Source organism: Lissotriton helveticus, chromosome 12 (genome assembly GCF_964261635.1).
Source record: "Lissotriton helveticus chromosome 12, aLisHel1.1, whole genome shotgun sequence".
Classification (NCBI taxonomy): domain Eukaryota; kingdom Metazoa; phylum Chordata; class Amphibia; order Caudata; family Salamandridae; genus Lissotriton; species Lissotriton helveticus.
The window spans coordinates 103,644,744-103,659,125 of record NC_136073.1 but is presented as its reverse complement, the minus strand read 5'-3'; the positions used below and the strand labels follow the sequence as shown (position 1 = coordinate 103,659,125).

The 14,382-nt window shown below is 45.0% G+C and overlaps 1 protein-coding gene across 1 annotated transcript in view; it reads right to left on the bottom strand.

The window, feature by feature from the left end:
• The window catches only part of LOC144797962 (extracellular calcium-sensing receptor-like), a 123,555-nt gene that overhangs the window by 59,050 nt on the left and 50,123 nt on the right, over positions 1-14,382 (bottom strand). Inside the window, exon 5 of the mRNA XM_078668768.1 lies at positions 5,282-5,405. Coding sequence (XP_078524894.1) covers positions 5,282-5,405 — 124 coding nt within the window. The remainder of the gene's footprint in view (positions 1-5,281; positions 5,406-14,382) is intronic.

Genomic DNA, 14,382 nt, shown 5'->3' with positions numbered 1-14,382 from the left:
CCTCTCACGTGCTGCCTCTGATGTACCTGCTCTGTTGGCCACAATGCCCTGTTGCTGTTCTGATACTGCATTCTGCCCTCTCATGTGCTGCCTTTGATGTAACTGTTCTGTGCAATGGACTGTTGATGCACTTAGCCCCTCTCATTTGCTGCCTCTGATGTACCTGCTCTGTTGGCCACAATGCCCTGTTGCTGTTCTGATACTGCATTGTGCCTTCTCATGTGCTGCCTCTGATGTAACTTTTCTGTGCAATGGACTGTTGATGCACTTAGCCCCTCTCATTTACTGCCGCTGATGTACCTGTTCAGAGCAATGGACTGTTGATGCACTTAGCCCCTCTCATGTGCTGCCTCTGATGTACCTGTTCAGTGCAATGGACTGTTGATGCACTTAGCCCCTCTCACGTGCTGCCTCTGATGTACCTGCTCTGTTGGCCACAATGCCCTGTTGCTGTTCTGATACTGCATTGTGCCCTCTCATGTGCTGCCTCTGATGTAACTGTTCTGTGCAATGGACTGTTGATTAAGGGTGGGCGCAAAATCCGTTCCGCTCGTGGATTTTGCGAATTTTCGGTAAATTCGCCATCCGCGAACTCCCGCGAATTTACAGAGAATTCGCAAATCCGCGAGCGGCGGATCCGGGGGCAAAAGTTGAAGCCTGGCCTGTTGTAACTATTTTACGATGGCGCCGGCAAGCTGCCAGCGCCATCCTATATTAGTTACTAAGTTAGCTTCAACAGGAAGCTCTAATAGATAAAATAAAGCAGGTGCTCGATTTTATCTATTAGAGCTTCCTGTTGAAGCTAATTTAGTAACTATTTTAGGATGGCGCTGGCAGCTTGCCGGCGCCATCGTAAAATAGTTACAACAGGCCCGGCTGGTGTGCTTTCTTTTCCCAAATCTACTGTCGAAAATCAGCTGTGATGCTGGATAGAGGCCTTTGCATCCTTGACTTTCACGAGCGCAATCCCTTTGCTGTTCCTGTGACCAGGAGGGTCTGTCTCTTCATCTACTGCTCTGATCGGCCTCAGACCTTTTACACACACAAGAGGCATGTGCACTCGCATGGATGCCCCGCCCACACACTCGCGGTGTGCACTGTCTTCCCTCCATTGACCCACTATGATGGACGGCTCACCCAAGGGACCCCTGCGCCCCTCGGGGCGATTGCATAGTAACACACACATGGTCGTTGGAACTAGTTGAAGCTCAAATGCAGTGACTCATTCATCAGCCCAAAAACAATCGTGCTCGTCATCGAGGCTGGGCAGGTGTGCCTTCTTCCCAAATCTACCGTCGAAAATCAGCTGTGATGCTGGATAGAGGCCTTTGCATCCTTGACTTTCACGAGCGCAATCCCTTTGCTGTTCCTGTGACCAGGAGGGTCTGTCTCTTCATCTACTGCTCTGATCGGCCTCAGACCTTTTACACACACAAGAGGCATGTGCACTCGCATGGAAGCCCCGTCCACACACTCGCGGTGTGCACCGTCTTTCCACCATTGACCCACTATGATGGACAGCTCACCCAAGGGACCCCTGCGCCCTTTGGGGCGATTGCATAGTAACACACACATGGTCGCTGGAACTAGTTGAAGCTCAAATGCAGTGACTCATTCATCAGCCCAAAAACAATCGTGCTCGTCATCGAGGCTGGGCAGGTGTGCCTTCTTCCCAAATCTACAGTCGAAAATCAGCTGTGATGCTGGATAGAGGCCTTTGCATCCTTGACTTTCACGAGCGCAATCCCTTTGCTGTTCCTGTGACCAGGAGCTTCTGTCTCTTTATCTACTGCTATGATCGACCTCAGACCTTTTACACACACAAGAGGCATGTGCACTCGCATGGAAGCCACGCCCCAAATCCGCGGATCCGCAAATCTGCAAAATCCGCCAATTTTGCGGATCCACGATCCGTAAATCCGCAAATCCGCTGATCGTGGATCCGCAAAATCCGCCCATGCCTACTGTTGATGCACTTAGCCCCTCTCATGTGCTGCCTCTGATGTACCTGTTCAGTGCAATTGACTGTTGATGCACTTAGCCCCTCTCATTTACTGCCTCAGATGTACCTGTTCAGTGCAATGGACTGTTGATGCACTTAGCCCCTCTCACGTGCTGCCTCTGATGTACCTGCTCTGTTGGCCACAATGCCCTGTTGCTGTTCTGATACTGCATTCTACCCTCTCATGTGGTGCCTCTGATGTAACTGTTCTGTGCAATGGACTGTTGATGCACTTAGCCCCTCCCATGTGCTGCCAGTGATGTACCTGCTCTGTTGTACCCAGTGCCCATGCTCTTGAATATTCTGAGATTATACGCCGCTTATGTTAAATAAAGCTAGTAAATCATAATTTCTGATTTGTTGTTGTCATTCCTGGTTGTGTACTTGAATTGTGGATATATTTGTGCGATCGTCAATGTAGTTTCTCAGACATGACACTCCCCCTTCCAACGTCACAGCCATGGCAGTTACTCCCCTTCCGACTGCAATTGGTGAGTTGGCGTACCTGCGCGTCGGCGATGATGGTCCATGACTTGCTGGTGGTGGAGCATGAAGAGTATCGGAAATGCGTGTAACGCTGGGTCCATGACGGCGATCTGCTTGTGGTGTGTACCTCCGCTGTGGTGATTCCGCCGTGTTCAGGCAGGTTGTTTTTCCGCAGCGATTTTATGTGTGTTTACCACCATTTTGATTTGGAGGACGGTCGGAGACGTCATTCTGTACGGCGGTGTGTCTGGATTGGTTGCGTCCGCCGCGGGGTCGGGTGTACTTCCGCGGCGGTGCGTGCTCTTCCGCCGCGTACGGATATTTGACAGTGTTTCCCATCCTAATATGGCGGACGGAGTGTCCGCGGAAGGCGGGCAGAAAAAAGGCTTTTCCGCCTACTCCAGGACGGCGGTCGTCCTTCCGTCCGCCATCCTAATGAGCCCCTAAGTTAGAGAAATAGAGTGAAATGTAACATTTAAAATGAAAAGAAAAAGTAACATAAATCTATTAAATAGAACCAGAGTTATGAATTTTTAAAGTTTCAAGTAAAAAGAGCACCAAAAAGTGCCACTCGCGATTATCTGATCATGCTGGACCGGGTCAAAGTCAAAAGTACAGGCCATCTGTGATGCAGCCTGGGTCAGATACAGGAGCCCAGTTCAGCTCGGTGAAGTGTGTACATTAACCCAGTCCCAATTCCATGCGAGAAGCCTCAGCCAGGGCTTTGCTTTCGGGACAGCTAAAAGGAGATTGTTGCCAGCGCAAAGAGCACGTTGTCCCTGGATCTTTGCATTAGTGGGTGTTGCAGGCGGTTGATGTTAGTGCAAAGAGCATCTCGCTGTCGGAACTTCACATTGGCGGGTTCATAGTGGTTATTACTGATGTCAAGGAGTCCACTGGCTATTAGGAGGACCTCAAAATATCTGACCTTTTACCTGTAGGTCAGTGTTTGCAGTTTTGAAGGAGGAGGAGTATACTCTGATACCAGCCAAGAGCAAAGGATATGGTGGGCATCTCTTGGGGATCAGGACTCACACTAGCAGAGTCCAGCAGCAGGGCTCAAGTAGATCAAGCTGGTGCTGGTCAGCTTGCTGTGTCCCTGAAGTTCAAACAGGATTTCAATCAACTGACCCTTAGATTCACTTCTTGGCTTCAAGGCAAGCAGGTCCATTCTTCTTTTTTCAGACAGCAGGACAGTCCTTCTTCTTAATCTTCCACAGGACCATGTGTGTTGAGAGGTTCTGAGGGCGCGGCTTTAATGACCAGTGCCAGCCTATGTGTGGGTTACTTTCTTTGCCTACCGCTACACTGGTTCTGGTCAGTTCTGCCTCTTTTCCAGGGTTTGGCTTCAAATTGTATAGGGTAACAAAGGGTGGGCAGGTCCAGGCATGAGCTGCATTTGCCAGTGACAGAGCAGGCAGCTTCAGAAGTCAGGAAGGGGGCGAGCACAGCCCTCTGGTTAACCTTTGTAGCTCAGGAAGGCCTGAGTTCCACCCCCATGCCATCCTGCTCAAGAGAGGAGTACCTTTCCACACACTGCTCGTTTGTTCCCAGTCTGTAAGAAAAACACATCATACCACAGGACACTGGCAGAAAGTCACATTTGTTTAGGCAGAAAAATGCCACTTTCTAAAAATGGCCTTTTTAGAAGAGTAATTTAAATTCTGACTTTACAATTGAAAATGATTGTAAATTATAATTCAACTAAGTGGAAAAAGTATTTCTCTATCTGCTACCAAACCAAAGTTTTCACGTATTACCTTTAAAAAGTTACCCCAGTGTTAGTCCATGGGAGAGCTAGCCATGTTCTATGAAAAATGACTTTGGGAGTTTTTCATTGCCTGGACATGTAAACTTTTAGTGCACATGTCCTACTTTTTAAATAACACGCACTCTGTTCTACGACCCTTTAGGGCCAACCTTAGGGGTAACTTATAAGAATTAAAAACGAAGGTGTAGGCTTGGCAAAAAGAATATTTTCCAAGGTCTTGATTACAGTTTAAAACTGCACTACAGGTTGCATTGGTAGAGCTGAGAGATGTTGTACTTTAGTCTGTGGCGCAATGAGTTCTGCAGCCCAATAGTTACATTTAATATACAGGTTTTGGGTACATGTAGTGTCATGTAGTGTCATTTACAAGGGACTTATATTCAAATTAGGTACACCAACCAGGTGTATACAAATGTTATCGTGTTTAAGAGAGAGAGCACACAACCGTTACCACTGGTTAGCAGGAGTAAAGTGTGCAGATCCTAAAAGTAAACAGAAACAGGTTCAGCAAAGGAAAAATCTGGGATGACCCAGCAAAAAGGGCCAGGAATAACAGTCATGGTAGACTGTGTTGTAGTTAGCTGAGAAATTGACCAATGTGAAGGGATATATTTTTCTCTTCCAAGGACAGTAAGAGCTCTTCCCCGGTGTTAGCCATAGTGAGTTCAATACCTGGTATAGGGCTGAATCCAGATTGAACTTTTCTTTATAGAATTCCCTTGTGTAACTGGAAGTTTTAAAAGATCTCAATAGCCATGTGAGATTTGAAGTCTCTTCACTATGAAATCATATTTTTGAAAGACAAAACAAGGCTCTTTTTATGAGAATCCATGAAAGTCTCAGATATATTTGAGGATGGAAAGGAGTGCAATTTAATCCCAAAATATGAATGAGACTTGCAGTGTAGAGAGTGAATATTTGGCAAAAAGAAGTTTATGTTTCTGGCAACAATTCACAAATAGAAATATGTTGTACCTGTGTAAATGTTCAGGGGTCATATGGCTAAAGTTTCAAATGTTTACCTGTTTGATTGGAAATCTCTCCTTCAGAACAAATAATACAATCAAAGCAGCAGAAGGGTTGTCCTTTTCTAGGAGCTTTTCTGTACCCAGGGACACAGCTCTCACTGCACACTGAATGGGGTACCTGAAAAGGCCAAGCAAGTGAGAAATTTTCAAATCCGGGTTGGGGACATTTAGTTTACTGAGCCTTAAGACATTAGGTTGCACCAGAGAAAGGGGCTACATTAGGTCAGTTCTGTTTCCCCCTTAAAGGCACAGTGACCTAGCAGTTTAGTCTGGACTCATTCTTTTAGAGTATAATCAATATTTATTTGCATATGGTTGGTCCATTCCTGAAAAGGTACAGGCAAGCACACAATTATACAAGGCAGGATACCCAGAGAAATTACTCTGGCTAAGACTAATTCATGGCTTTTCACTCATCAATTTTTGTTTGGTCTTGTTTTGCACGTATTCCAAAACTTATACTTACATATGTGAAAGCATGTATTCTAAGTTTATATTGACTGCTGAGTTAATATAGCCTGACTGCAGGCCTTAATTGAAATACATTAAGCCTTGCCAGTTCTTCTTTTGAAAGGTGCATTACCATGCTACTCTTTAGTTGGAGAAAGGCAAATTGTTTGCATTAGACTGTTGATAATGAGGCCTGAAGGGAGTAAGACAGTGAAAATGGAGAACTAATGGTTAGAAGATGCCTTCTATTCACCATGTATGGCGGAATGTTCAAGATTGCAGTTTACATTACAAGTTTCAATGCTTTGGGAAACTTAAGGGAGGTTGCAGATGATGCTCTTGAGTACCAATATTGTTGGTACCTTGTCGTGTGAAAGGAGATAAGGATGTTTCTGAATCGCCTGTTATTTTAATTGGTGTTCCCATAGGTAGAGAGCCAGACTCCCTTTAGACTTGGATAAGGATGGACCTCTCTGCTTAACTTTTCCTGTAAAGGTTGCGCTTTAGGCAAACGCATATTTCCTTCTCTAAGACTTCTACAGAAGTCTGTATCATGTTGACACCTTCTAAGCTCTCTAAATAGAAATGCTGGATAGATGGTCCTGTAGACGATCTATGATTGGAAGAGAGAAGGGAAGTTTCTTTATGAAACACCTGTTCATTATTGTTGTGGCTGTCACTATACTGTATCTCATTTTCTTAGGGCTCGATCTACTGAGAACACACAAATATCTGAGTGTAAGTACTATTGAGCTTGTCAGTTTCACTTCTAGCAAGTTGAAATTACATCTAAACATTAGGATAGATACTTTAAAGTATCCTTCAAAGTTAACATCCATTAGGCCATACATTTTTAAAATAATACATTCAAAAGACCCCGATTACTTACATTTACATTCTGTAGCCTATTCGCAGAGTTTAGATTTTCTGAATAATGTGTAATACTATTTTGGATGACATTTGCGGTACTCAGGTCAAATACAGGCAATTCTGAGGATGAGCCACATTCAGAATGTTAGGACAGGGTGTTCACTCCTGGTGTTCGTAGTCTCACATTTATGTCTGGCTCAAAAGGTAGTGCACTTGTGGAAAAGTAAATTTTGCCATGTTCTGTGTCCCTACGTGTTCCCCATCTTATGTTATGTGTGCATGATTAATATGCATATGTATTCCCCATGTTCGATTAAAGACGCAATTACAGTTGTGTCCATCTCTAGTATGCCAGTTTGCAGTTCTCGTGAATACTACGAATATTGGGCCTAAGTAAAGTTACGTTGCCACGTTTCTCAGTGTGCACGTTATTTCATTGTAAAGTCCCCGTTTCTAGGCCTCAAAAGGGCCTGGACACCAGATTCAGCTCCTGTCTCCTGAGCCCTCGCTGAGGAGCGATACAGCCCCCACCTGTATCCCTGACCCTTCACTTACTTCCTGCCTCACAGTGCCCGGTTCAGCCTGGCTCTGCCTACGAGTCTGCCAAGAGTATGTTATGATTCTAGTTATCAGTCCAGCCCTCCTTCTCTGCATTCCTAAGCTACTGAATCGCATCAATAGTTTCCGTCATCGTCTAGCCTTTACGTCTCCATGTAAGGGAAATACTGTATTTATGGTCATTTAATATTCTTCATCACGCACTACATGTAGAATCATGTAGCACCAGTCTTAGAGTCTGTTAGCCTTTACCCCGATAACTTTTGGATTCTATCAACATGTTCTCTAAACATCAGATACTAGATAGTGGTAGGTACATGTTGCCCTGACTCTCCAGACTTCAGTCTCTGCTCCTAGTACAGAGTTCATAGCCCCCAGCTTCTCCTAGTAACACGTCATTGTCAGTTTGCGCGCACCATTAGGTTAGAGGTCCCGGCTCCTCAGGTAGCCCCCTCCATGTTTCCGCCCCATTTATGACATATTCTGTTACGTTTACATCACATGTCTATGTACACGCCTCTTGTTACACCCACTTTCACCCTTATCTTTCGCGACTGCTATTGACCACACCCACTGCTCCGCCTACTGTATTCATTGTAATGCAACTGTTTTAGTATATATGCTTGTGTACTGTTATTAAATGTTACGCCGATTCCGATTCCCGATCCTGATTCCTGTCCCTGGCAGCGCTGCCAGGGGCTGCCATCCTATTCCTGTGCAGGTTGTCCTGTTCCTGTCCTTTATGCTGTATTAAAACCTGCAAACTCCTACTACCTCGAATCTTGACTCTTATTTATTGAGCTATCTGTTATTACTATGTCCAGTCAAACCTAGATCCGGTATTATTTATTTATATACCACATAATGGCGCCCGAACAGGGACTTGCCCTTTCCCCACGCGCCGGTGAAGCCACGTATGCCCCCTGATCCTCTGCAGCCGTGACGGAACCATACCGTGCACGTGCAGATATTTCTGCTTCAAGTATCCCTCAGGCCCACGGAGGAGACGGAGGTTGCGGTCCAGCATCCAGACGAGGCGGTGGAGGAACGCGGCGAGTCCCGACCAGAGCCCAAGCCGAGAGTCCAAGGTCCGAGGTATCCGGAGGCCCACCCGTAACAGAAGTCCGAAGTTCGTCCGTCCGGCGTCGAAGCAGTCCAGTCCAGTCCGAGGCCTTCCGTTCTTGCTGCCCGGTGAGTACCGTTGCTGGGGAGTATCTAGACAGGGTCAATTTAATTGTCTCTGGTCCGTGGGGTTTGGTGGTACACAGATCCCAAAACGAAGTGTCCACTTCGGTGGATGCGGGTCCTGACGTGTCTCTTTATGAGACCGGTAAGTTTCGTACTGTTTTAGCAGTGCATCTAGTTTCTGTTCTAGTCAGTTCTGTTCTCGAGAGAAAATTCATGTATTCTGTTTTCCGTATTCCAGGTAGTATTCTGTTTGAACTGTTATTTTTAAATGTTCTTCATGTATTTTAATGTCGTGGTATGAATGTGGAGTAATTATCGTGTTCATTGTGTATTGTATTGTGTCCAGATTACAGTTCAGTCATGCCGTTATTTTCCAGACTACGTCAGTTAAGAACTAGAAAAGGTCTGTTAGAAGAAGCAGTTCCTGTCCCGCCTAGGGACAGTCCAGGTCACTTTATGTATCAGAAGCATGGCATAAGTGCCATATTATATCTAGATTTATGGGTAGAGTATACCAAACAGTTAGAAGAAAAGTATAGATGGCCCGTATCGGGTACATGGGATGCCGAGTGCATCATGCGAGTAGAAGAAGCATTATGGAAAAAGAAAGCCAGACAGTCACAGAAAGATGCCATCGAGTTATGGCGCAAAGAATCTCATAAAAGAACCGAAAAAGAAATCAGAAAGTCAGAATTAAGTAGAGAATCCTTAGAACGAGCCCAAGAAAGGGAATTAATCGAGATAGGTGAACGAGTCAAAACCGAGCAGTCAGACAGACAGAGGCATGCCCTTATTAAGGGTATGTATCCTCTTCTTGCCGAGGGCTTGCCAAAAGCAACCCCGGAGGCATCCAGTAATTTTCCGCCACCCTTAGTTCCGACCAAGCTACGTCACAAACCGACCGCAGCTGATATTTTCATCTCGTCCTATTTGGACGACGCAGTCCCGGAATATACAAATCCTGTTCCGCCAGTCCCTGTAAATCATGTAATTCCTGCTCCTCCAGACACCGGAGTACCTGTTACGGTACCCCCGGTCCAGCCTACATTACAATTTCCCGCCACTCTGCCAATACGAAGAGTGTCAGTCGACGATTCCAGTTTAGGGGCCGCAGGAGGAGGTCCTCCTGGTACCCCGCCACCACACCAACGTAGAACGTTGGCCGAGTTACATGAATGTGCGTTACAACGTACGCCCAAATATAAGTCCGTTGCAGATATCCGACGAGCTCTTACTGAATGCCGCTATGATCCAGTCGCAGGTGATGATAGTACAGTTATATATTCCATCCGTGTAAGACGGGTGACCGGGTATTTGGACACCCTACCAGATATGAAAGAAGATCTAGACAGAATATATCGTTTCATCCGTACAGGGAATGATCCAGAAAGTATTAGCGAAGCCATGTCTCAAAGGAAAGCTGAAATCCAGCTCATGATATTAAAGTTTCTGATTAATTGTTTAATAAGGGAACAAGATTATCCGACCAAAGATCCGGCTGAAATGAGAATCCTGACAAGGTGGAGTGATAATATAGCCGAGGGTAAACACAGAACTATCAGTAGTATAGAGAGTATGTACAAGAAAATTCGTAAGGAAATAATAAGGTTACACGAACAACGTAAAGCAGCACAAGTAAGCGAGAAAGAGAATGACTCTCCTACAGAAGAGGTAGAGGACGAGAATCCCGCCAGAATAGCGTATGTAGGAAAATCTAGATTTCCAGACCGCCATTTACGCCTAGAACACAAGTCAGTTTTTCATCATCCAGCACCAGAACAAGGTTCTCTAGAACAAGTGTTTCAAGCTACCGATCACATTCTGAAATCACGAATCGGTTATAGTGAGTTAAGTACTATGCATGAACAAGAACTAGTCCGATCAGCAGTCCGATGGATTACTGATTCTACCACTTTTCCAGATGAAATAGTGGCACAAATGTTCCTGAAATTGCCCCCAGCCGAGCAGCGACTGGTGGGTATGTACATGATCCAGCACCTCATTACATTGTATGAGGGTCAACATTCTGATCCAGGTCCGTTACACGATGTCCTGAACGAGTTACTCCAGTATAGATGGAAAGGTTTAGGTACCGATTTAATTAGTGTCATTTTAGAACAGCGTCACAAATATAGTACGTTCTTGAACCCGCATTTTGTTCATGTCTCACCCCCAGAAAGTAAACCGTTTTACATAGATAGACAGAACCCGTTACGAGAAGTACACCCAGTCAGGACAACAGATGGTGAAATGCAACGAGTGTTTGTTTACACCCCGATTACAAAGATGGAACTCTTAGAAATGAAGAAATTAATTCCTTGTCACGACAAAGATCCAGCAGGGTTCCACCGAGAATTAAAAGACATGCTCCGTATGGGAGAATACACTTATCCAGATATTATTAAAATGTTAAAGGTCCTGTTGCCCGCAGGGGTATACGAGAAACTCAAGGAAAAAGATTGGGAGGTGGGAGAGAAAAAGATCGATTGGGCAGTCCTAGAAGCTGAAGATAAGATACGAGTACCAGGTACCGGTCTTGGAGATAAATGTAAAGAATTACCAGAACTGTTAATACAAGTTTTGCCCAGATTATTAGCCACTAAAAAGGAAGACTGGGATGCAATCTCAGCCTGTAAACAGAAACAAGATGAAGACACTAGTGATTTTTATTCTAGATTTGAGAAATGCTTTATTATAAACAGTGGCTTGAAGACGAGTAGCGAGTCATGCCCTCATCTTTTTGTTACTAAACTAGTCGAGAATTCAAGTCCACAAGTTAAGAATCGAGTTTTGAAAGTCGAAAGTACGTGGCAAGCTAGTACCCCGTCCCAGATGTTACAGATGCTCCAGTACCACCAGAATAGAATCAGAGAAGAGCAGGAACACGAGAGAAAACGTATGAAAGACACGAAAATGAAAGTACTAGTTGCACAATCTGTTCCTCAAGACAGTCAGAAGAGGGGTCCGATTCAAGCAAGTCATCCTGCAGCTCCCGTTAAAGGGACATGCAATTATTGTAAACAGCCAGGTCATTTTATAAACGAGTGTGCAGTTCTGAAACATAATATAGCTACTGGTAAGACTAAAGAAAGACCACGTCCGCCTAGACAAGAACAGGTTTCACAGACCTCTCAGCCACAGAATGCACAACAGACAGTTACAGCACCGCAGCCTATTGCTGCAACACAGCATGTTACACAGCAGATGTACCAGTATGCACAGTCCGAGTATCCAGAGTATCAGCCGTATTCATGAAACAGCCTAGAGAGGGAGGTAGGCTTGCCTCTCATCGAGATTCCTGTAGATCAAGAAGGTCCCTATGTTCATAGTCAAGTACGAGGGAAAGACAGAAAGTTTCTGATTGATACAGGGGCAAGTAGGACCACCATCAGTCACGCCGAAGTTCCAGGGGCTCCGCTCTCAGGCTCTAGAAATGTTTCCCTTGGATTTTCAGGAAAGCCTATTGTAAATGAGATTTCAAAGCCAGTTACTCTAGAAGTAGGTCCATTGTCCCGCACCACTGATCTGTTACTTACAAAGTCATGTCCAGAAAATTTGTTAGGCATTAAGACACTGAAAGAATTAGGTGCAGTTATTTGCTGCTCCCCAGAGGGAATACGATTGTTCCTACGTGACTTCAAGGGTCACTATGTATTACGAGATTTTGATCCGAGATTGTCTAATGTCCCGCCGCATCTATGGGCACAAGGTCCAACTGATGTTGGTTATATGCAAATCACACCCCATCGTGTGACTCTCAAGCGAGGTGTAGTCCTGCCACGAATCAGACAGTACAGACTGCCACCTGAGGCTGTAGCAGCCTTATCCAAAATTATTGACGAGCTCATGGCTCAAGGAGTAGTTGTAGAAACTGACTCCAATGTATGTAATTCTCCGATCATTCCCGTCATGAAACGTACTGATCCAAATGCACCTCCAGTATATCGATTAGTGATTGACCTTCGAGAACTCAATAAATGTATTATTCCCCAGTACCCAGTTGTCCCAGATATTTCATCCCTATTGACAGCCATTGATTCCGAAGCCTCATTTTTTACAGTCATAGATCTCAAGAACGCGTTTTTCAGTGTCCCCATTCATCCAGACAGCCAGTTTCTTTTCGGATTTTGTTTAAATGGAAGAAGCTATATGTTCACACGAGCTCCTCAAGGTTTCACAGAAAGTCCTAGTATTTACAGTCAAGCACTTAAAAGACAACTAGACAATATTCACATGCCAACTGACACTGCCCTGCTCCAGTATGTCGATGATCTACTGATCACAGCCCGTTCTGAACGTGCTTGCGAGCGAGCATCACTTACAGTCTTGTATTTCCTTGCCGAGATGGGGCACAAGGTGTCCCCTTCGAAGCTTCAATTCTGTGTACAGCAAGTGATCTACTTAGGCCACTTACTGTCCAAGTGGGGTAGGCAGTTGACACCAGACCGTATCCAGTTAATAGCGAGTCTTCCTCAGCCCAAGACACAGAAGGAGGTACGTGCTTTTATCGGCCTTACTTCTTATTGTAGACAATGGATTCCTCAGTATGCATTTCTAGCTAAACCACTGATACAGTTAACGACACAGGAGGCAGCCGTATCGACTGTCCTCCCTTGGTCATCTGAACATACACTTAGTTTCAATGAGTTAAAGAAAGCTTTATGCCAAGCTCCAGTTCTAGCTACACCGAACTACAGTAAGCCTTTTACACTTTTCGTCACTGAACGTGAAGGTACAGCATTATCTGTTCTCACACAAGATCAAGCAGGACAGTACAAGCCTTGTGCTTATTTTTCGAGCACATTAGATCCTGTAGCCCAGGCTCTGCCTGCGTGCCTCAAGTCAGTTGCAGCCACAGCACTAGCTATCAGACAAAGTGATTCCATAGTATTAGGACATTCCTTGACAGTACAAGTTCCACACTCCGTGGAAGTTCTTTTAAACCGAACACAAACTCAGCACTTGACAATTGCACGTTTAACAGGTTATGAATTGACACTGTTCCAGCCACACATAGAAATCAGACGCTGCAACGTTCTAAATCCTGCTACCCTGTTACCATCAGTTAATTCAAATCCTGCCACACACGACTGTGTGGAAGTAGTTAACATTATGACTAGGCCAAGACAAGATCTGACAGATATTCCATTACCAGATCCTGACCTGACACTTTATGTGGATGGTTCATGTATGAGAACGAGTACAGGAGAACTAGTAGCCGCGTATGCAGTGACTACTGACACTGAAGTTATTGAAACACACCGTATTGACACCCTGTCTGCTCAAGCAGCAGAGCTAGTTGCTCTGACACAAGCCTGCATACACGCTAAGAACCTGAAAGTTAATGTTTACACAGATTCACGTTACGCATTCGGAGTTGTACACGACTTCGGAGTGCTCTGGCAGGAGAGAGGTTTCATGACTTCTCATGGAACCAAGATTCAGCATGGTCTCCTTATTCAAGCTCTGTTAGATGCCATACATTTACCGACATCTATTGCTATCATGAAGTGCAAAGCACATACGAAAGTTACTGACATTATTTCTCAAGGTAACGATCTAGCAGATCGCACAGCCAAGCTTACAGCACAGACTCCAGACACTCGAGTTAATCCGACACAGACACGTATTCCAGATCAGACTACATGTATGACAGTTAAGGACCCTACTCAAGATGTCATAGATATCCAGTTACATGCTACTCCCGATGAAATCAAGAAATGGTCCGAACAAGGAGGGGTCCAGACAGATCAGGGATGGGTAACGAAGGGAAAAGCCACATGGTTTCTCCCCGACTCTATGGTTCAAGTCATTATCAATACTGCACATAGTCCAGCACATTTAGGAGAAAAAGCTATGTTAGACAGTATCCAGAACATTTGGTTCAACAAGCATTTACGAGCTGCAGCCAAGCAGAAAGTCCGTACCTGTATGATATGTTGCCAGTTTAATCCAGGTAAAAGTGTCCCGGTGGAACAAGGTGGATTCCAGCCCCCTGACCACCCTTTTGAAGTCCTCCAGATGGATTA